The sequence below is a fragment of the Phalacrocorax aristotelis genome, chromosome 3 (assembly GCF_949628215.1).
Source record: "Phalacrocorax aristotelis chromosome 3, bGulAri2.1, whole genome shotgun sequence".
Lineage (NCBI taxonomy): Eukaryota > Metazoa > Chordata > Aves > Suliformes > Phalacrocoracidae > Phalacrocorax > Phalacrocorax aristotelis.
This window is the reverse complement of record NC_134278.1, coordinates 111,261,065-111,284,304: the sequence shown is the minus strand read 5'-3', so window position 1 is coordinate 111,284,304 and position 23,240 is coordinate 111,261,065. Positions and strand designations below refer to the sequence as shown.

Here is a 23,240-nt window from a genome sequence, read left to right as displayed (position 1 = left end):
GGGTTACGCACCCACGCAACCCTCCTCGGCTCAGCAGAGGGACTGACCTGACATTTCAGTGCTGTTTCCATTGGCTGTGACCATACTCCCTCTCTGCAGTCTCAATCCTACTAGTACATGACCACCACCAGTAATCTCCGCTCACCACCTCAACCCATACATCTCCCTGGTCCTTCCCACGTGCAGCTACCCCCTCAAAGCCCTTGGTACCCACTCAGCTGATGATGGTGCTGGGTGGTAGGCTTCAGCAACCCTCCCTTCTGTCAAGGACATCGGTGACCTCCTTTAAGCTGACGGAGGGGACTTGCCAAGATAGCAATCTTCTGCTCAGGGTTTTGCTGCTCACAAGAAGTCCATCTGGGTTGATACTTCGGTTGTGTACACACACGCTTGCTTGCTTAAGAATAGGCAGCACAGTAATTGCACTGAAATACACTCCCACCTTCTAAGTCCAGATCACAAAAGTCTTTAAAGAAATTGTAATCGCAACTTGCATAAAAGTATCTTATATGTAACCTGGTAGCCTTCACTCGTACACACGTACTGCGTGACGCGTTCTTGCAATGCTTTGAAATAAGCGAGTCAATCTGAACTATGTAAGTTTACTTCGTGATTTTGGTGACCCTTGGACTTTGCTTCAAACTGCCATGTATGCAAGCTAGTAAAACAACAAGCATATTACTTTATATCCAATGGCTAGTTATTAAATGTTTCTAGCTTCAGCATTTTAAAGGTCAAGAATCCACAGTTAATTAAGCTGTCACACAAGATTTCTGTAGTAAATGCTCATTTCAAATGGTTTAGAGTTAAAGCTTCAAATGCTAACTTGCAGAGCAAGAAAAATACATTCTAAGGATGCAAAGATAAGAAAATATTTTACAGTACAGATAAATAAAAAAATAATCAGATGCTTAGCATAAAAATATTTTCCAATTCAAACCACTAAAATCTCAGTAAAAATATTTTAACAGGCAGTACTATCTTAGATAACAAAAAAAGATTTATTTCAAACTAGCAAATCCATTTTTTGCTGTGCACTTATATTTTGCTTTACCTTCTTGTTCAGCAAATCCCTAGATGACTTGAGCCAGGATAATATCTGAAAAAGAGTTTCACTGACTGTGAGGCACTGCACAGCTATCTCAGAACCACACCGCTTGACGGCCCTGGAGGTGTGCTTGCACAGACACTAAGCTGCCAGGAGCCATGCATACTTAGCCTTAAATTTCCTTTAAAAAGTATTTGTAATCATTCTACCTGACAAGCAGTTTATTTTGGATGGCACACTGTGCTTTTGAAAGCCCCTCCATTAAAGTAATAAAAGTGAGCATCAGTAAATAAAAAGTGGTACAAACAGCAGTTTGCTTGTTCTCCTGGAGCCCAGGCCAAAGTACCAAAGCTGTGAACGAAACCCATACAGGTCCCTCCTTTTACCTCCTTCCAGTGAAAATAATTATTTCTAAAGTCTGAAAAGAGACCTGATGCCCAGGTTCAGCACATGAGCAAGAGTCACGGGAAGGATCCAGAGTTGTTATTGGACCGAGGGAAAAATAAAAAAGCTTGAAAATACTTGAAAATATGTGGAGTGGTCATGGCAGGTCAGTGCTAAAGCAGTGCTGCTGCACATTGGGATATAATACCCAGTACACAGACAAAATAAATACAGACGATGCCAAAATGGGGAATTCATTAATAGAGGAAATGAGAGTTCGAAGGTAACAAGAAAAGCTACTAACAGAAAGGGCTATTACAAAAATAAGGAAATGAAATACCTTCCACCCTTCCTTTAAAGCTGCCCTAACTTACAGTAACTCATCGCTGACTCCTTGGTTTGATTGGGGGATTTCTTGTGTTTCTGTACATACCCACTAAGTAACAAATCACTGATAGTTCAGTAAACCTTGGCACCTACTGCCTTATCAATATGTGATGCAATTCTTTCCTCCGAGTTTAAAACCAAAGGCTAGATGAGAGTCAGGAAAATGTGAAATAGTGTCTCCGGGACAGACAAGAGTTCATGTTAAGGGTGAGGAACTCATTTCCATTCTCATTAGGCCTTTTCAAAGGATGCTTGGCACAACAATAGGGGACTTGGCTAGTACGACTGGAGTGTCAAGAGATGAGGTCTAAGTGAATACCAGACGTTTGGTGTCTTTGAGCATATTTATGATTCACTCAGTCCATGTCACCCTAGGACCATCACAGCTGACAGTAACACAGCCAGGAATGCATCTTCTTGAATGGGGAACACATCAGCTCTTTGGACAGTATAAATTCCACATGAACTTTAAAACCACATGTAAGACTAACTTCTCCAATGTCTGAAGCTCTGAGGGTATCTTTAGTCTTAATAATTAAGCTGCACTGGATTTGTATTTTATTTATTTTCATGAACATTCCTGGCATTTATTTCTGACAAAAAGCATTACACCTATACCGTTTTAAAATGCTTATACCACTAGCACCTTTTCTAATACAACTAGTTGCATTTAATGCAGCTACTAAAAGAAAAACTCTTTGCACCTGCAATTTAAAGTATCATTGTGAATACTGAAATTGTCACAGCAACTACATAGTACTTTGAGAGTTCAATGTTGAAAACCTTACTGAGGCTGCAGGAGCACTTAGATATTTTTAAAGCATTTGGGTTCACAATATGTCAACAGACCGTGATAAATTTAATCACAGTAAGCAAAACAATGTCTACAGGATTTATGCTCTACCATTTTTTCTGTCGTTTTATGAGTACCTTGAACCAGAAAGATAAGTTAGGATTTCAGCAGCCAGTAATCTGGTCCTGGGTTATTTTACGATGCTGTGAGTGCAGCCCGTCCTGCAGTCGCCATGCCAGCATGAGCCTGGTACCTCAGAGGATGTGCCGAACACATTGCTCCTGTGGGAAGGCACAGCCCCATGGAACCACGCAAGGCCCATGGCATGCAGAGAAGATGCCAGGCTGCTGTTTGATCAGCAGTTACAGCAGATAAAGGCATTGCCTTTTTAACCCATTCCCTGCATTAGGACTAGATGGCAGATAGATTTTTCTTGTGGCTTAGTTTTCAGGCAGAGCAGTTTCCTGCTCCAAGTCACTCCGTGCTCAGCAAGCCTCAGTGCCGGTAATAGAAAGGGTCAGGACAGGTCTGGATCACCCTTGTAAAGCTGCTGCGGCCCAAACTTAATTTGAGATCAGTGAAACACCTCCTATGTCTTCTCAAATAATAGGGAATTTGGAGAGGAACAAGTAGTCCAGCACAGGGTGAAATCTCAACCACAGGAGCACAAAGTACCAAAACTCAGTCTTCCCTCCTGAGACTGGTTTTGCACTGCTCTGCTCCATCAAGATATGGCATCATGGATTCCTTCCCTGTGGCAATCAGCTCCTTGATACCAAGATGGGGCAAGCTTCAGAGATAACCGTCAGACTAAACCACCCACCACCAAACCCACTAAACAATGCTACAGAAAGGACTGTTGGCCAAAACTGAACTTGCTTTCAAATCAGCAGATTTTTTGGGGGGTGATAAATGTTCTGTTCTGCTTTTCTCATAGTTTCCACTTACACATTCAAGAGTCCCTGCAGCACAGCTAGAGTTGGAATCACACCACAGCAGCCAGGATACGGTTATGACAGTGCACAACCCGAGATCTCTATCAGTGATTTGTGTTTGAGAGATTAGAGATCCTTATCTTGTGGCATTACTTGTAGTAATCAGTCAATTTTGACAGCTAATCTAGAGGTCCATACATATTGTTGCTCAGAAGCTCAGCAGGTATTGCTAAGATCTGTTTTCAGATAACTCAACTATTTACCTACTCTAAAAAACACATACCAAAGGATGTCCCTTATCTCTTCACCAGCGGGTTAAAGCTAAAGGTGAAGGAAGTGCAATTCGCAGGCTGGGGTGGCCCCCAGAAGTTACACTCAAAACCAGCCTCATTTTTCAGACGGGGCACTGACCACATACCAGCTCATACCTAACCACAGCCAGCATCATTTATCAAGGTGGCGCAACTGCAGGTGAACAAGAATGATTTTTCAATTAAGCTTTATTTCAAGCCTAAGGGACAAACATTACCATCACATGACTTTACTATCAGTGGTATGCGTACCTATGCTTCAGCCTCAAACCCAGTCAACCGTAAACAGTTGAGAGAGTCACCCTGAAAACTGTTGACAAATCCCAAGTTTTACGATCTAACACTGTGTTATGCCTTGGGCAATACCCACTGACATTTGTGGGTGAAAACCCTGGCGCTTCTGCTGGCTCGTACCAATATCCCACCACATTTTATCTCGTCGCACTGGCACATTTGCTGACAGGTTCACACAAGGGGCCTTTGTGGGTAGGAACAATGAGAGATTCGCACACAGCACAGGAAAATGGGTGGTGACCACCAAGGGCTGGAAAAAAGCCTCTTTCAAAGAAAGGTCTTTGAAAACATTCATTACACCCCACCCAGCTATTTTCACTACAATATTTCAGTACATAAAAACAACACAGGGAAAATAAACAGCCCACCCTTCAATATATTGTAGGTTCTCCAACCCCTGAAAAGAGATCAGCAAGCCATAAAGACACAGAAATGTTCACCAGACTAAGCATGGAAGAGGTCTGTAAGCACCCACCAAAACCTCCTCCCCCCACCTTTGTTCTCTCATGCATCTCCAGGCTCTCTATGCAAGCTGACTCAAGCAGACGTCTTTACTTCCAGAGTAAAGTAATCAAAATTTAAAACTGTATTGGCTGGTAAATAAACAATATCAAGCATTTATAGCAATCATGTATATACTGCCACAACTTTAAAAATTGCTATATAAGTGAACAGCCCTCCACAATGCATTTCAGCTGTGATTTTTTAAAATAATTCTGCCAATTAAAACAGTAGCTAGAACTAATAAAATAGTTATGACAAAACAGCCACAAGACAGAAAAGGAGCAATAAAGCCAATCCATAACGAAATGGGTCTCTGAAATCAGCAAACAGTTGAACACTGGAGGCCAGTCTTTGAAGGTATGGAGGCCATGCTCGCATACAGGCTTGTTTCCATCGCAGTCAGCAAGCAAACAAAGCAAAGATCGGACAAGTGAACCCTGCAGCCTTGGGAACACAAAAAGAGCTGCTGCTTCTACTAAGGGTTTGGGCTGCTCTGTGATGATGCCCTCTACAGCATCCTTCTCCCAGGCTCAGTCCATAAAGACAGCAGAGCATCTACGAAGGAAATTCGGCAATTCATGACACTTTGTTTCAAGCACAGGGCCCATGTTGGATGCTCTGAAGACTTCAGTGGTGGCACACACCAGCTCAAAATTAAGATGTTTTCTCTCCATTAGAGAATGCTCAAAACAATCATTAAAATTACTTTGCGCCATTGCCTGTTAATAAGCCATGCACTGTCCTTCCAAAGTGTCAAATCTTCTAATAATAAAGGTAAGAGCTGTTTTCTTAAAATAAAATCTTTATGAAATAATGTCAGCCCTTCTTACTTTTTGGACCTTAATAATTTTAATGCGCTCTCAGTTATGATAGAAGTTAATGATTTCTCCCTCTCTGTCTCTTGGCGACTTGTAGCCATTCACAGTAAGAAGATGGATGTCCAGAAAGACAGATTAAACAGTAATTTCTTTGGCAGGCAGGGAATAATAATTCTTGAGAATAACAATACAGACACACTAAATTTTGATCATTCCATGTAACAGAGTTTCCTCCACTTCCTGCAACAACGATCAAGCGCAGATCCTGAGAGCCAGGCCACGTTTTTTTGCCCTCTGGGGTGTCAGTTTTGTCTGTGCAAACATCCTGGGACACAGCTCGTTATTAGTTCCCACCTTCTGTTCAGGGGGGCTGTTATTTTATACAGTGGCTCTTTAGTTGTCCATCTCCTCTTAATTAAGCCATCAGGTAAGCTGGAGTGGTGATAACTTTGCATGCTGTGATTTTGATCTCTCATTACTATTCAAGTCTGTCACTAGTTTAAGTTGATAAACATCGAAGATTAGTAGCTTGAGCTGGGATAAATTGTATTCTCCTCTTACTACAAAGGAAAAGGATTGAACCAAAGGATTCAATCAATCAGGCTACTTCAGCTACCTGGCCAGAAAACCAGCAGTCACTTCAGCAAAGTTAGGCAATTCTTCTAAATTTACAGCTAAAATCAGAGGCTGTAGTCATATAACTTGGGGGCAAATCAGTGCCTTCTCTGTCCACCCCCCGACACACACAAACCTTCAGCTCCTGGCAAAGACTTTTTCAAGCTGCTGGCAAAGCCCTGAGGAGCCCTCCCACTGCTGACCTGCCCCTCTCAGCACCCTCCACTGTGGCAGAAGCCAAAGGGACGTCAAAACTCCAGTGCTCAAGGAGGAAGTGATTGTGGCCCCTCCACACTGAACTGCAGTATTCAAAATATTTTAAAAATTAAGGCTTGGTTCTGTTGGGAAATGGCCACTAGCTCTTCTGACACATCGCCCTGAATAATTACTCACTGAACACAAACTTTCAAAGGGAACTGTCAGGGCAGTCTGTGTCATAATACAAAGTGAATAACTGGATGCAGTCCTCCTCTTTTGGCATTTCTTGCTTTGTTTCCTTTCCTATTATTGCCTACTAACTCCTTAAAACTTCTTTGTATCTACAATCAAAGGATGGTTCCTCTAGATAAGAATAAAAGATTATAATAAATGGGAAGAAGGAAAACTAGGAATCATTTGGTGCGGCCATGGGAATTTGCCTCTGTATACACACTTCTCTGTGTTTTCTGGTTTTTACTTCAGAACTGTGAATTAACACATCAGTATTTCACCATCATTTCTGCTGGAGCTTTTATTCTCCTTGAAGGTAAGCAAACGAGATATATGCATATATTGGGCCTGATTATTATCTCCATCACAGTCCCATCACCCAAGAGGGCACCAGATACGAGCCCAAGAACAGTAATAAATTCTATTTATTCTAAGAATCTGTGGGTAAATCTCAGTTCTTCCAGAAAAGAAGCTACATTTTTTCTGTTGCTGTTTAATTCAATACAATTCACAAGCATCGGCTTACTATTAAGCTCCCTTGCATTCTCTTAACAAGAGACATTAGAACCAGGCAGGTCTTGGACATCTATCAGAACTCTGCATCTGTCAGGGTGTGGTACCTCGATATTTCATTATTTTGATTCTAACTGTATAGCAGCCAAATTTCTAATAAGAAAGCCCAAGATAAGCATGGTGAAATGCATGCAACTGTATCAGTACACGCATAAAGGATCATAAGAGTTACACAAAACAGATGGTACTTCCCAAGGCAGGAGCGAGGGTGCTGCCATCTGTTTTGAGCTGAGTGTCTCAATAACCACCAGCGCTGTTTTGTAAACAGACATTGTGCCTCCTTACAGTAATTCTTGGAAAATGCAATTTTTATTCTTCTTGCCCCTTCCTAAATTAAGTAACTTCATCAACTGAATTGAATGATTGTTCCAAAAATGACTTTCTCAGGAGAAGCAGAAAGGAAAAAAAGAAGAAAAAAAAGAAAAGAAACTGCACTCTGCCAAAACAGATGATTTTATTAGAAAACACAACTGGGATGGTGCAGAGATGTATGCTGAGAAACAATCATACCACAACCCTACCCCAAACGCTAGCACAGAAGAGGGATGAGGCAGGCGCAGAGAGAGAGCAACGTGTACCCGTGTTGATACAAGCTGAATCCAAAAGATAACAACATTGCTTCTTGCGTTAATGCATTCTTTTGCATTGTATTTGTATTCCAGTATATAGTTAGCTACATTTGTACAAAACATGCTGCTATGGCCAAAAGTGGTTAAAAAAAAGATTTGTATCCCTTCGTAGACAGAAAAAAAAAAAACCCAAATCATAAAGTCCTTTCATATAGAATATGAATAAATATTTAACTCTTACTTGAACAGCCATATGCTACTGTGAAATACATTTAAGACTACGAAACCTTTATAATGCAACACGTATGGAAAACAGCAGTAATAACTGAAGAGCAAAGCACAGCACACCTAGTGCAGTCAACCTAAATCGTACAAATATGATTTAAATTTGATTTACCATATAGTTTTTAATCAACGGCACATTTATAAAATAACAAGTCTTAGAGGAATACACTTCATGTACATCCTATTCATTTTATTCCATTTTTTTAAATCTTATTCATGATTGTGTGTAACAATCACCAATATCAGATTTTCCCCCTCATTCTTATTACCATTTCCTCATACATGTAATGGACTTCCACCAATTTCTGTTGACTCTCTCACCAGTCTTTCAAAGAAAACTTGAAAACATAGGGAAAAAATCACCAAGGGCTTTAAAAGAACAATAGCTATTAGCAGAACAAACCCACACAGGTGAACATCTCAACCAGTTTCTCCACCTAAAGGGGTCCACTATGTCAGATAATTGACTAAGAATCAAATAGGTGATTTTCATTGATGATACTACATAAAACTTATTATCTACCAATAAATGTTTATCACAGGTGAGAAGCGGTTGTTTAGCGTTAGCCAACAAAAGTTGGAAAAAACCCTTCTGAAAGCAGTGAGTAAAATGGACCCGCAGTGTGACAAGAAATAGGAAAGTCTGCTGATCTACATTTTCAATTAAGCTTCAAATCAAAGTGGAGGTAGAACATAGGCCCATGCCTCTGCAGATGCAGGGATTTTATTCACTATGATTACAGCATGTTTTATTACAGTCCTCAAGGAAGACATGTTTCCCAAAAGCTCTGCCTTATTAACAGCTGCGGGAGAAGGATGAATGACAGCATCAAACCTCATCAGCCCCTAAAGGAAGAAGGGTGCCAACAACTTGTCTAACCTGTAGATCAGGGGTTGCAGGATTCACTTGAATTAATACAGTTTGAATCTGAGCTTTTCTTTAAAAGAACAATCCAGTCAATTTAAGCAACTTTCAGGGATGGAGAACCAACCCACTGTAACATTTAGTAGGTTGCTCTACTGGTCAGTCACCTTCGCTGTCAAAATATTTGCACAATTTTATTTTCCCTCTGTAAGAATTAATTTCTTACTGTCTATTTTTATAGGTCTGAAGATATTTTGGGCACATAGGTGTGCCAACCCAATACTAGTTGACTTTCAGCCTCTGTTTTATATGCTGAAAAATCTCTTAACCAGCAGGTCTTGCATCACTGATATGTTCTGTGCAGAAACAAGGTGCAAATTCAAACATTTAACATGAGAAAACGTCAGGCTGAGTAGGAAAGAATGCAGAATTGCAAACTGGAGCCTGGCCAGAGGGGAGAGGAAAGACAGAGAAACAAGCAAGATACACTATGGGGTTTGGGGAGGAAAAAATAAAAAAACCCCACACAAATACCCTCACACCCCTGGCCCGGCTCCCAAGAAAATACAGTGTTTGTGTCTACTCTGGTGAATGCTATTTCTCCTTTAGCATTATGTATGTACCAGCCACAGCAAATCATTATTTAGGTGATTTTTAGAATTACACTGTTCAGTAGTACTCACTATCACACAACCTTGCCTTGCATGAACATTTCTACAGACAGCTTCTCTGGACACTAAAAACCAAAGGGTGGCTACATTGTTTACATGGAAAGGAATAAATGCCATAGAGCATATACCCTCTCCAGCTATTTAAATTACCATCTTGAAATGTTAAAACTCCTTACTTCCTCATTTCAGCATTAAAATCAAAACAGCATAAAAAAAACATTAGGAGGAGTGGGGAGTGGGTTGTCCCACACCTGCCCCATCAGACCTCAACTCAGAGCACCTCCACACACACAGAGACGGAACTGGAGCACATGAGGGACAGCAAAAAAACATCTGAAACTCCATCCAAACAGACCAGCTACTAGTAGGCAGCCACTTTTTGGCATGGGAAGGAACATCCAAAGTTGCATATGAGTTCTGTCACTTGGCTGCCAAGGGAGAAGGATAAAGATTTTGAAAAAGAAAGTAGGTAGAAACAACAGCTTTGGGGGAAGTTTAAATAAAACAAGGGGTCTGCAAGGAAAAGTAACCCTTCCTACAAGTCTATTACAAAAAGCAATGAAAATTTCACAATTTCATAGGCCAATGAATGAATTAATATCTAGCTAGTTTATGATGTAGAATTTTCAATGTCTCAATAAAACTGTACTTCATTATAGAAAAAAAAAAATCAATAAAATTATTGAGGACCATTTGAAATGGATACCGCTTTAAGGAACGCAAGACAGGCAACTAACAGAGCTTCATTTAATGATGTTCTCTACCACACAGAGACCCGAAGCATGGAGAGAACTGGAAACCAGATTTTTATCAAACCATCTCTGGAGGATGTAGATAACACAATTCAGAAAATCGGGGAGAGATTTGGGAGTGTCGTCAGCAGATTTAGGGAGAGGAAAGGGAAAGCAGACAACCGAAAAAAAAAATCCCATGGGTGTAGAAAGACTTCGAGAGCATGGAAAATATTTCCAAGTGCAGCCCTTAGATAAAGAGAGAAGTGGAGAACTTTTCACCCTAAGTGTCTTGCTTCACACAGGGTAAAAGGTACAAGTGTGGCTGAAATACAGGAACATCTGGACTCTGTTAAGTCCCAGTTATGCAAGCACTGATCATCTTAATTAACCAAGCTTTGAGAATGGTAGAAGGACAAAGACTAATTCTGTTTAACTCCATGAATAACACTTTTAAGAACAAAAGGAGGCAGCCTGCCCAGTAGCTTCATCAGCCTGATCTATCAAGTCTTAGTAGCTCAGAAGTGGTCTTAAAGGAGTCACTTCTCATCCCTACAAGGATACTGTAAAGGAGTTACTGCATAAAAACTTTATAGAAAGGATAAAAATTCACCCTCTATTAAGCAGTATCTTCATATAAACATATATGACTACAACTGTGCAGCTACAACTCAGTCCTGAAAAAAATCTAGACTAAATCTTTCATCAGGGTCTCTTTTCTGTTCACTCAAATATTTTTTCCCCATGCTGCTGCCCAGCAACTTTCACTGTCCTTACCCATGCCAAGCTGCCATGACTATTTGCTCAGTGAGCCCCATGCTAGCACTTGCACATTCAAGACCACCCCTAGCCCTTCTCAGAAAGGTACATGTTCTCCTGATGAGCACATCTCTCTCTTCCAAGGAACAATAGCTGCATTTACTGAAAAGCCTTTTGCACTGTCTCTTCGACTTCTGGCCTGAATAAACTTCTTTTCATGGCTGTCTCTCCAAAAAGGTCGAGTCTTCCTTGTGTTATCTCTGGTCTGACTGCTCACCTAAACTACCTGAAATGGCTAATTTTCTAGCGTGCTTCTATCTCCAACTATCACATTGCAGGCCAGGAGGTGCTGAGCATTTGCAACCCCCTCTCTAAAGGCAGATGGAAAGTACAAGGGCTTAGTCTAAGACCAGCCATCTGCAGGATTTAATTCCGCAGTAGCGTACATCTCCATTTTTATTTTACACCGAGTTTTCACCAGAGACACCGTTTCCCTAGAGCTTTCAGTATTTCATGCTAATGTTTTCAGTAGTTTTGTGGTCTACCCCTCTATTTCACCCTGTCATCAGGGAATAGGGGATCATTTTCTGCAGCGAAATTCTTTTGTCCAACATCCATTCATACCTACATGATCGCAAATATGTATGTAGATATGACAAACAGCAGAGCTACCCCTATTTCTACGCGTACACTGGAATTCACATTTTGGCCTTTGTCTCTAAATAAGCATCAGTTTCGATACTCATTTTGTTCTCTGATGTTTTTGTTAAGCAGTATGTAAACACAATGCCAACGCATCAGACTGCTTTGCTATCCAGCTATGGTAATACAACTTTGATGTTACTCATCAAAGTTTTACTTCATTGAAGTTGTGTTTAACACGCCATGAACAGAATCAGCTTGTGCATCACATCCTGCCTGTTAAAAGCCAGACTACAGCTGCTACTGTACACCACCAAGCAGACCCCTGCCACTATGGCTTCAGGTTATTGCCATAAATTTGGTTTTATATGGAAAATTTATGTTTTCTTCCATATGGCATTACTATTATTCCATTATATTGATATTTAATTATTATGCCACTAAATGCATCTTTGAAGGCAACTTTCACCTCTTTGAACAGTATTGCAAAAGAAGAACTCAATTATCTGTTCTGCTATAAACACATATTTAATAGCACACTTTTTTTCCTAAACACTTTGAGGCTGCAGAGGGAATAATGCATGACACAGAACAGACATAATACAGATGCAAAGCTCACAGTATTATAACATTTTTATAACAACAGTTTTTATAACAGCCACAATAAAGGACTTCAGAACAATACAGACCCATATCACTTACAAGATTAACACAAAGGTTTTTTTGTCAGATAAAAGTACTTTAGAAAGTTCACACATGTGATATTTTCTCCTACATTACACAGGAAAAATCAAGATTTTCATGAACAACATTAAAACAATAGCAGCTTTGCACCTTATGAGCCTGTGCCTGTAAGAAATTCTTGACCGGCAGCTCTGGCTGATACTTTGCTCAGCCACACACATGGAAAGAGTTTCTCCAGCTTTCAGGGTGCCCTTGGCTTAATTTTGGGGGCAGGGAAAGGGAGTTCATGGGCCTTCCCAGATTGCCTGGACCAACAAGGCCTGGCCTTCCCAAGGATTACAGCCATTGCAGCCACACAGCAAAGCAGCAATTGGCAGCAATAGCTGGAGAAAGGGCAGGTTTTCTGAAGGATGGTCAGAGGCAAACCATTTAGGAATGTGAGAGGGTAACTGTCCTTGACATTTGCAAACTGGCAAGTGCTGTACAGCAGTGTCCAGGCTGCAAACATAGAATACTTATAGGTACTGCAGCTAGAGTTCAGCAGTTGTTCCCTATTTAGGCCTTCACAACTGAATATCTTTAAATAAACACTTTTATGAACTACAAATGTACCAATGAGCATGTCCAGCTCTTACAGGAATCATCCTTCAAGTACCCTATAGCTAATGTTTTACTCTGGAGGTTGGCTTCCCATCATAAAAGTAATCTGAATTCCAAGCATTTAAAAAATGACGACTCAATTTGAGGAGAGATAAGGCTGGTTTACAAGGTGCCCTGGTTTTGTCTGGGATCAAGTTAATTTTCTTCCTAGTAGCCGCTATAGTGCTGTGTTTTGGATTTAGTGTGAGAATAGTGTTGATAACACACTGATGTTTTAGTTGCTGCTAGGTAGTACTTATACTAGTCAAAGACTTTTTAGCTGCTCATGCCCTGCCAGCGAGAATCTGGGAGGGGGCACGGCTGGGACAGCTGACCCAAACTGACCAAAGGGTTATTCCATACCATATGACATCGTGCTCAGTGTATAAAGCTGGGGGGGGCGTTTGGAGTGATGGCGTTTGTCTCCCCAAGTAACTGTTACACATGATGGAGCCCTGCTTTGGAGATGGCTGAACACCTGCCTGCCCATGGAAAGTGTTGAATAAATTCCTTCTTTTGCTTTGCTTGCATGTGCGCAGCTTTTCCTTTATCTATTAAACTGTCTTTATCTCAACCCATGAGTTCTCACTTTTCTGATTCTTGCCCCCAACCCAGTGGGGGAGAGTGAGCGAGCGGCTGGGTGGTGCTTAGTTGGCAGCTGGGGTTAAACCATGACACAAGGAAATTATAAGATTTAAATGTTTGTGCGTGTGTGTACATTTATACATGCACACATTAGAATCATCGTGTGCATACACAAACACACAGGGCTCAGAAGTCTGTACATTTTCCTTCCCATTTCCAAGTTTTTGTGAACAACTGGGATATGACTTGAAACTCCTCTAGGAGTTAAAAAGTTAAATAAAAAGAAAATAGACGCAGACATACAGAAAAACAGACAGAAAGGAAAGGAAAATATGAGTCTTGCCTAGACACATGACTCCAAGAACTGAGGCTTTTACAGTAAATACCATAACTCATGATAAGTTTCCAAGAGTTACCAGCACTGCAATAAGAGAAAGCGTTTCCTCAGTTTCTGATATTAGCAGATACATTCCTCAAGTTGGCATGGATAAAACGATACTGATAACAGCACTTGAAACTGTGTACATGCTTTGACTTGGCAATACTGTAGTACAGAAAAAGAAGGGGGGAAAAAAATAGTTACCTCTCAGAAAGTTAATCTTGCCGGGACTTAGCATACCCATAATTTTATTGCTCTAAGCCTCTCCTGAAAAGGCCCTTGCTAACATAGGAAGGGGGAGAAGAAAATAAAAACCAGAGTAGGTTACAAGCACTAGCAAACATTATCAATTTAAACAGCTAATGGCAAGGTCTGCTGTTATATTTTTATCATTGCTTTTCTGCAAATTACTTTTATCGGTGATGATTTAGCTTTTATTTCATTATCTGGCACGGCAGACAAAAGGAAAACAGATTTGTTTTACAGCAGCTCCAGCACTTGCTCTGTCCATTAACATTGACAGACAAAGGTAAATTAAAGCTCTTAGACCACATTTTCAGCATACGTGGTACTGAAACCTCTGTTTCTAACCAATATGTGTTTCTAAAGGAGAACAGAGTGCATGCTAGTGCTTTTATTCTCTCCACACAGTTAACGGAAGTTTTTTGTATTTTCACATTTCGTATTTTTTCCCCATTCAGTTCTATCTGCCTCCAAAAACGTCTCAGGGCAACTGGGGAGAATCAATATTTTAAACAAGGAAATTACTACATTTCAGACAGCTGAAGTATGAATTAGCACTTTCCTTCCTTCCAGTTTTCTTAAGACCACAAAACCACAGAGAAGTTGTGTTTGATTAAAATATTAAATATGCATAAAGAACCGTTGAAGGATGTTATGTTGTTCCAATGCTGCTCTTCATCTTTTTTTTTAGGCATGTTTTCAGCTATTCTACTTACTTCGACAGAGGTAAACAGGTTGCTTCATAGCTTTCATCTAGAAATAATAAACTTATTTATAGAAGCTAATGTAACTACACAGCTGTTCTAGACAAACGGTGGCCTTTCCACTTAAGCGACGGTATAAGGGCTTTGACTACAAACAATTTTGGAAGAAAAACAACGAAATATTATCAACTGCTCTAAAAATGCAACTAATAGTCCTTAGTAATAGCCACTGTCCTAAGTAATAAAGTCAACTCTGTTCTTGCATGAAATATCCTTTCACCTTTACTTAACAAAAAAAAGCCGTATTAGCAAAACAGAATTTCAAAGTCTGAACTGTCAGCCAAATGTCGTCTTGCTTCGAAGATGGCCTGCGCTATCATTTTAAAAAAGATTCTTTAATTCTAGATACTTGGGATAGTTTTAATTTGTGACATACAGACCACATAAAAAGGTACTTTCTCAAAGGCAACAAATAATGTCATTACTGGTTGTTCAGTCTGAAACTGCCACCAGAACCCAAGCATAAACATTTATTAACATAATGCAAAATTAAAAGGCAGTGACAAAGTATTGCAAAAAAAGAAGACTATTCTAGTTTGTAAAAGAAAAATTAGAGTTCTGCTATGATGATTTCTTTAATGACTCTTCAGTTTTGTGACTAATTACCCACTGATACTGTCAAAATGCCATTTCATTTTCTAATGAAAACTTTATTTTTCTTAGAATAAGTTTTTTAAAAGCCTGAGATAAATTTAGTTTAGTTTTTATGTCCCTTCAGAAATCATTACATGACCAATTACAAAGAAATTTTACTACTGGGGCAGGTCACGTTGATGAAAATAGATTAATATTAAAGCACATGGAAATTTGGAAGAGCAAAAAAAATAAAAGCCTTTCTTGGACTACCACCAAAGCAATTTCAAAGCACAAACATGAATATAATTTAATCATTTCCTTACGAGCAGGCTTGGCTACAGGGCTCCCAAAGTAATGATAAAAATGAAGTCACAGAGAATGTATTTTAAGAGGACCTTTACTTACAAGGGGGAGGAGGAAGAACATGGTAGTTGAATATTTTTAATCAGCTTTCCGCAGATGAATCTAAATCAAGCTCTTAGGATTCTTCCCTGTTATAACCCACTACAGAGGTTAAAGGTTGAAGCTTTCCCAGAGGTTCACTGTGCATAACAAACACTAAAAGTTCCCCAAATATAGTTTATATAAAACGGCAAAAAAGTGCTGTGGCCATTTACATCCCATACAGTTCCATTAATACTGAACAGGGCATAAGCAGGGCAGGCAAAAGCACAAAATCTCCACATTTTCAATTAGTTTATTAACTCGTGCCTGCAAAACTTAGTGCTCTTACCCTCTTTAAAATGTCCTGTGAAAGGATGACAAAACAAATCCTTTACTGCAAACATATAGACATTTTGTCATAAATAGTGTATTTTTTTTCTAATGTATTAAAATGATAGTGATCTATTATTAAGCATTACAAAGGGACTTGGGCGTTCTCACTTTTGTTTGCGTGTTTTGAGCAGAGGTCCAATGAATAATTTGAGTAATTTGAGATAGTGAGCTCTGCAAGCTGGACTGGAGGAACAAGTTCAACACCCTACAGCTAACCTGGGGGAATCCTGGGGATGTACAGTCGGTGGGAGCTTGGCTTGGCCGCTCTGCCAAAGCTGAAGCCTTTGGCTCTTACGCTGGGAATCTGACCTGTATGCTATGCCATGTCTGTAACTTGTCTTAAAACAACAGCAGGGACATCAGCAGGAGAGGGGGTGCTGTTGAATGAGTGTGCTGAACTGTCTAGGAAATCATCATTCCAAGTGCAGTTAGGACTCGTTCTACAACTGTCACTGATTGACCAAGAAAATAAAAAAAACCTTTTCCTTGAACTTTTTGAAACACTTAAAAAAAAAGTCAATATACCAGAGGTTGTTCCAGAAGGAGCCTCCAGCGTGATCAAAAAGGCAAAGAGAAACTATTGAGTTTCACTTGACCTGAGACATTGTCATCATCAGCAAACTCAATTTAAGGAGCTTTTTCTGCCCCAAGCTGTTCATACGGCATTAGAGAAGAGCAAAGGGACATTAAAGATGTTGTTGCACGTGCTGTGCAGCCTGACCAGGATCAGGGAAGAGTCACAGGGCCTGAGGACAGAAGTCTGTTGCTCCACCACCCAACCCATCTCCAGCCACTCACCCCCCACGACATTTCCTGTGGGCACACAGGTGATGCAGAAGCCATCATCAAACACTTGAAGGTTAAAGTCTTCACAATATGATGTGAATGAAAATTTTGCTTCAGTTGGTTTTGTGAATATAGTTGGTACCTGTAAACCTGTCCTTTTCATGCTCAGGCAATCTTTGACATTACTGTGCTCTACAAATATCCAGAACTTGCTTGGCACACGATGTTGTTTCAAAAACAAGAACAGCATTGTAATTACTGTTTTGCTTTGTATGTAAGTAGTGGTAACCACAAAATATATTTCAGGCAATTTGCTGCATATGCAATTCTGTCTAGCACATAAACATCCCTCTCAAACAGAGCCTATTTCCCCACATTAGCTACCCTGGTGCACCCCCAGCTTTTTGGAGCACAAATCACCATTTCCTCTCCTCATCACTCCCTGCCTATACCAGTGCTCTCCTGTCTGTCAGTGCCTCGCTCCCTCTCCTGCAACACTCTACAGGTCTCCATCACAGACTTTACACTTCCCAAATAATAACAGATGCATAGGAGAATCTCAGCATCAGCGTATGCTAAATATGCTAAATATGCACAGTTCCTCAGTAAAGTCACCCTACAGGAAGCAAATGCAAAATACTGCCTTCCATACATATGGCACGGTCCTGGGGACCTTGTTATTAAATCATCATGCTTCACCTTTCATTTTACCTGTTTCCAGATTTCAAATGTGGCTCGAAACAGACTATGTTACTATTTCCTCATGCTGCAATTTATTACCAAGTATTTCACTCCGTGGATTGAACAGTAACAAATGAGAGCACCAATTTTTAAGCAACAACAGAGGAGCTCAATAATTATTGCAAAAGTTAACAACAGAGTCCCCATAATCCTTGCAAAAATCTATTTGTTCATGATTCTTATTCAATCCCTAAAACAAGAATTTCAAAGAGCCCTAAATGCTGTTTTCTCTGCCTTCCAAGGCTATAACTCTACACCCTAATGATGCTTCTCCAGTTTATCAGGAGATGATGCTAGCCATGGCTAGTATCTTATCTCTGTAATCCCACAGTGTTAGGCCAAGGTTAGAGTTGTGCTAAGGGTATGTAAAATGTGCTTTGCTGTGGGAAAAAATAAATGCCATTTGGAGAAAAGGCAGAATAACTCTTAGAATAATCATGGTTGCTAGTAGCAAATATTTATTTTCCTGCAAAACAAGCAAAGCAGAAGCAACAAAAATACTTATTTCGTAAGAGCCCTTATTAACCATCAGACTGAAGGTTGACTCATACACATATTAATGTTAGATATACAATGACGAGGATGTCTGTCCAAAAGCATGTATGGCCAGTGAAAACCTCAGGAGGAGGTTTTGCTGATGATTTGGATAGACTGAAAGCTCTTTTGCGTCAAAGTAATTTGTGGCCCTACTTCTTCAACCCTTTCTACCCTCTTGGGGTATCCCTGTCTACAGAGGAGCACAGAGGAACAGCCCTGGTGGGCCAGGTGAGAGGTTGATAGAGCCCAGCATCTTCCCATCAGCCTGTTTCGATCAGCAGACACAGAGAGAAGGAGACAGAAGGCAGAGCGATGCTTCCCCAGAACATTCTCCCAGCCTCTACACGCTTGACCATCGACCTTCACCTGAGTACTATCCCCAAGAAGGTTAGTTCAGTGAAACCTCTAGTGGCTACAGACACTTTTGATGACATCTAGCATATACCCAAGCCTCAGCAAAACTCTCTGAAATGACGTGCTGTGGTAGGCCAGTGTGACACTCGGAGCTAAAACTGCTCATCAGCTTCCTTCACAGCTCATGATCCCACCCTGCCAGCCCTCCCATGCAGCAGGTAACCTACAGCCGTCTCATCAGGAGAAATTCATGAAGGTGAACAGGGCTCCACAGGAAGGGCAGAGCCCCCTCATCCCTTCCCAGCCCCCAGGCAGCACTGGTGCTGCATATGCCACCTCCACCCAAAGGACAACCTCGCCAAGCCTGAAGGAACACTAGCACCAGAAAAAGAAAAGCATACCTCTTGTCCTCTGTTAAAGCTCCCATTGCATTAAGCTTTTATTTGCCTTTGTTTCAAAAATGTTCCCATCCTTACTTATTAAAGGAAATAATTTTTTTTTTTGACTGTTCAGAGAAACCGACATGTGAAAACTGTTCTTCCTGGGACCTTTTTGTTGACATTTCAAAAAGGTGCGTTTTCATCATTTTATTCTGCTCCCCTCCTCCATCATCCCCTGATGCTTTTAAAAATGCAAAGAAAAACCAATGCACCATAAGCAACAGTAACATTTACTATTCACTTCTGCTTGATATGGCAGATCTGACAACCAGAGAGCTTTTCAGATCTCTATTTTTTTGTGGTATGGCTAAAGCTACATTTCCTCACCATAGCATATGCTAGGTTTTAATGTTAATTTTACAGTTCTTTCATTTCACTTTTTCAAACCACATCCATTTAAGCTTTTTAAGCATACTTAAACACACAAATGCACTAACTGTTATTACGACCTATCCTCTAAGAGGCTAAGTATACTGCAATATTACTTCAGACAGTAGGAGAAGCTGTTCCAGACCTCCTGAGGTCTTCAGTACTTAGCAAGACCGGATTTTATGGTATACAATAGAATTGTTATTACACACCTACAGCATTCCCTCATGTGCACAGCTCCCTAATTACAGCATACAAATCACAATATTGCATGAGACGTGGCATGTTTTGTGGTGACGTCCTATGTTTGGCTTTCCCTGCTGACAGACTAGAGCCTCTGGGCAAGTTCATTACAAAAATTAAAATGATACGAATAAAATAAAATAAATATCAGCAACTCTTTCTCAACTGTGATACCCACATGAGGGTAAATAAAGTCAGAAGTACGTCCCATTCCCCTCTGCACAACACCGATGAAGAGGTTTACAGATTTGGCCTGCTTTGCCAGCTGCAGAATGCCGTTCACGAAAAACGCTCTAATGCTCTTTGGCACCGTAAGCATAACCCCATTTCTGGTGTTTCCAGTTAGTCTTTACACAGTCTCTTCCACAGATAAAAGGTTTATTCTTTCTCCTGTAAAAGTTCAGCCTGAGAAACACTGAGCAAGATCTTCAGCTTCAGAAAGGGGCAGGCATGTAATGCTGAAAACACCCTGCGCTAGGCAAGCTGCTCCTTCTGCCTTTATCTGTGAGCACAGGCATTTTGAAAGCGTGTATCTGCCCTAACACATCCTTCAAAGGAGTGCAGTATCTCACCGCATCAGGTATCTCACTGCACCAAGAGCCGAGTGATGGAGGCTGCCATATGCCTCAGAGATATCTAACACCCCCCTCCTGTGGCGAGGCACATGTGGATTGGCGATCAGCGGGCTTAACACGAGCTCACATGAAGCTCGAGATGTGGCCATGTACTCAGCCACACAAGCAACACAGGGTGTTCCCCAGCTTCGAAAGTAGATTACTGTGTACAGCTACATGCTTGTTTACTTGACCGAGATCCATATTTAGACATGTATACAAGTGCACAGTCCTGAGCTGTTTATTCAGACAAAACTCCCACTGAATGCAGCAGGTATGTGTCTGCCTGTGCAGTTGAGAATTAAACTCTTAGATCTTCTGCAGCACCCATTTGCACATTTCTAAATCGTCAAAGAAAAAGAAAAGAAAAAAAGAAAAGCAGGGAGAGTATCACCATCTGACTGTGGACCTCTCCAATCGTCAGCTATGCTTGGATTCAGAGAGCACATGTACATCTCTAACATTGCCAATACACATACTATGGCTCACTTAGCAATCGAGGCTTGCAATTCTTTGCTGTGGTTGAGCCCATCTATTTTGACAATGAGTTTCTAAACCTCTTTATTCTGCATGCTGAATAAATTTCAAACTCTGTGACTTTATAAGCCAAAACATTTTTTTTCTGAAATCTCTTAAAACTGCTTAGATAGATGGTTTACAGGGGGTGCAAATATTTAAAAGAAATAGACCATTGGGTCCTAAAATTTCTCTCTAACTGCTTCCATTTAGAGGAGTAACCCCTCTTCATTGACCGTGAACTATGTTCTCTAGCTGGCTAAGCAATGCTCAGCCCAACACCTTTTGTAATTCTTATGCTTCTTCCTTTATCTTAGGGCCAACCTAGCATCAGTCTACTTCTACCATGCAATTCATACTTGTATGGCTTATCCAGGACTCCAATCCCAAAAGTGAGAAGCAAGCTTGGTACTGGCACATAAAGTGGCTTCTCCATCACCGGCAAAAACATGTGGAGGTGAACCTGTTTTTTTCAGCACCCTTGCTGCTAGAGCTGTATGGTCAAGCCCTACTAGGAACTCTGGCTTTACATCCATCTGCCAAAAATGCGGTATATTTAATACATGTCCCCCAGAAGTGTTGGTATTCATAATACTATAAAATGGTCTGCTAGATGTCCGTAGTATTGCCACTACTTACTTTGACAATTCTCCAAGCATTATATTAGCTAGACTAGAGTCATTAAATTGTTGATCCTAAGAACATGAGAGAATAAACCACTTTTAAATGACCAGAAAAGTTTCCTCATAACACACATTAACCAGTAAAAGTGTATTTCCCATTAAATTAATCAGATTAATAGACAGTGTTGCAAGAAGTCATGTGTAGGCAGCATGAACTTTTCTGTCAAAGTTACTATGACAACTGGATAACCTGGATTCAAAGAGATGACGGTGTGAGATAATTTAAACAAAATCTTGCATAACTATGCTGACTATGTCAATTTTCATGTTTTGGCTTTAAATGATTCTTCTGTTCCTTCACAGCAGATAGCATTTAACTAGAAGACCATACACAATCTGAGAACTAAAACATACAAATCAGTAGTCTACTGAGTAAGTTTATGAACACACTGAAGTGACTATTTTGTAATCTTTGCTCTTCAGCTTTTCAAAACCATGCTGGGAATGGGGTTACCAAAGAACATGAGTAACAGTTCAAAAACTGCGTTTAGAAAGGGGGCCCTAGAAGGTGTCATGTCGGATGAGTGTCTTTCTGAAAATGAGTTACTGTCAAAGATCTGTAATTACGCACAGTGTTATACGTATAACATTCCCTTCCAAAACATATATACAAATAATCCAGGCTAATAAATGCCAAACATTAATAAATACATTTCCTTCACCAGTAATGCTAAAATAATGCATATTTTAACAGCAGACAATTGCAGAAACAACTTGTGTGGAAGCACTAAAAATCAGCAGAATTAAAAGACTATTTTCTTAAACACATTGTCTTAAAATTAATGAGTTAATTAACAAATCTTAAAATTAATGTTTGGGATACTTGGAGCATATTTTCAAGGTGAACGTAAGGTCTTTTAACTAAGTGGCTACTAGCAATAATGAGAATTTAACAGTGCTCGTAAAATGTACTTGTTCATCAATACACTGTTCGTGGTGCTGCCTCTCCCCCTCTTAATTACTGCCTGTATTTGTTAGAGAAATTAGAGCAACAACGGTGCAAATTTCAAAGGCACAATCAATCCGAAGTCGTGCCTCATGCTTATCTCATCACGAGGCTGCAGCAGTCAACTTTATTGCCTTCAGACATGTCGGCGTTGCCATACGCCCCCGCCGCCCGTGGTTTCCCCATGGAAGGGTGCTTCCATCAGCGTCACCGCTGGGACACCTCCTGCCACTGACATGGCTCAGCTGCACGTTTGCAGGACTGGCCGTTTAAAAAGTCAACCGTATAAACCAGGCAGTGACCAGATCAAGCCGCAGTTATACAAGAAGCAAGGAAATATTATGCAAGACCACAGGAAGTCAGAGGAGACAGCATTCTGGGCAGGCCTGGCAAGGAGTCTGTGTGAACTTCAGCTGACAAGCAAAGCTCGGTCATTGGCGCCAAATTCAGCAGCGAACATTCCCAGTGCTGCAAAGGATAACACTCCCCATGTTTTCGCCAGTGGGCTACGCTCCAGGACGCCATGTACCTGATGAAATTCAGATAAACCTGGGTTTTATTTTTCGCCAAGTCTTCACTTATTTTTAAAATTTGGAGCATATTTTTGTCCAACGTTTGTTAGAAGTGGCAAATGGTTTGTTTTCATGGCTTTGCTAATAGACCGCTTGTTCTTATGCTCCCTGTAATTTCAACTACAATAAGTGACCTACAAAGAAAACGTTTGGCAGAAGCTTCATTCTTTCCATGCATC

At 40.5% G+C, this 23,240-nt stretch overlaps 1 protein-coding gene across 2 annotated transcripts in view; it reads right to left on the bottom strand.

Moving 5' to 3' along the window:
• The window catches only part of EPAS1 (endothelial PAS domain protein 1), a 79,940-nt gene that overhangs the window by 41,314 nt on the left and 15,386 nt on the right, over positions 1-23,240 (bottom strand). Inside the window, exon 1 of one of the 2 annotated variants that reach the window (XM_075089083.1) lies at positions 215-288. The exons of the other annotated variant lie outside the window; for it this stretch is intronic. Coding sequence (XP_074945184.1) covers positions 215-273 — 59 coding nt within the window. The 5' untranslated portion in view covers positions 274-288. Of the gene's footprint in view, positions 1-214; positions 289-23,240 lie in introns of those variants that run through there. 2 annotated transcript variants of the gene reach the window in all.